General features: G+C 68.4%; 1 protein-coding gene across 1 annotated transcript in view; it reads right to left on the bottom strand.

Annotated features, from left to right (window-relative positions):
• URB1 (URB1 ribosome biogenesis 1 homolog (S. cerevisiae)) overlaps window positions 1-713 on the bottom strand; it is a 44771-nt gene that overhangs the window by 17695 nt on the left and 26363 nt on the right. The window contains 1 exon segment of the mRNA XM_015560267.1: window positions 53-467. Within this exon segment, the coding sequence (XP_015415753.1) occupies window positions 53-467 (415 nt within the window).

The raw sequence follows: 713 nt of genomic DNA, 5'->3' as shown, positions 1-713 counted from the left end.
GCAGGGCCTGGGTCGGGGGGAGGGCCTTGGGTGGCACAACGGCTGGGCCTGCCTTCCGGTCCCGCAGCTCCCTCAGCACACTCTGGGTGATGGCTTCTGAGTACCTGGCCAGAAGGCCCAGCTGCCCGCAGCTGCGGAGGATCGGGGCGCTGGCCGTGAGCAGTGGCAGGACCCCCGCACTGAGGTGGGCGCCCAGGAGCTTCGCGAGGACAGGGCTGAGTGTATGCGGGGGCAGGGCCTGCCGCTCCAGGGCCAGGAACCAGCCCTCCAACGTGGGGTGGCGGAGTGCGGCCACCAGCACCTCCTCCAGCGTCTGGAAGACACAAACGGCCACTCTCAGGGATGTATGCGGGGGCAGGGCCTGCCGCTCCAGGGCCAGGAACCAGCCCTCCAACGTGGGGTGGCGGAGTGCGGCCACCAGCACCTCCTCCAGCGTCTGGAAGACACAAACGGCCACTCTCAGGGGCCTGGGGCCAGTGGGGGGCCGGCAGCTGCTGTCCCAGTCTTCGCCGTGTTGAGTAGGATGGAAGCCCCTCTCAGGGGAGCCCAGCACCCCACCCTGGGCCCGGACAAAGACCCCACTGTCTGTCACGCATCTCTGCCCAGAACGAGCCTGAGAGCTGGACTGTGGCCTGGGTAGCGCCCCTCAGCCTACCGGTCCCAAGATTTAGCCCGAATTCACTGCAGCAAGCCCCCCCCCAACCAGTCCCTGA

This window comes from Myotis davidii, unplaced genomic scaffold, assembly GCF_000327345.1.
Source record: "Myotis davidii unplaced genomic scaffold, ASM32734v1 scaffold170, whole genome shotgun sequence".
NCBI lineage: Eukaryota > Metazoa > Chordata > Mammalia > Chiroptera > Vespertilionidae > Myotis > Myotis davidii.
Note: the sequence above shows the minus strand (reverse complement) of the source record. Positions and strands in the feature narration are given on the sequence as shown.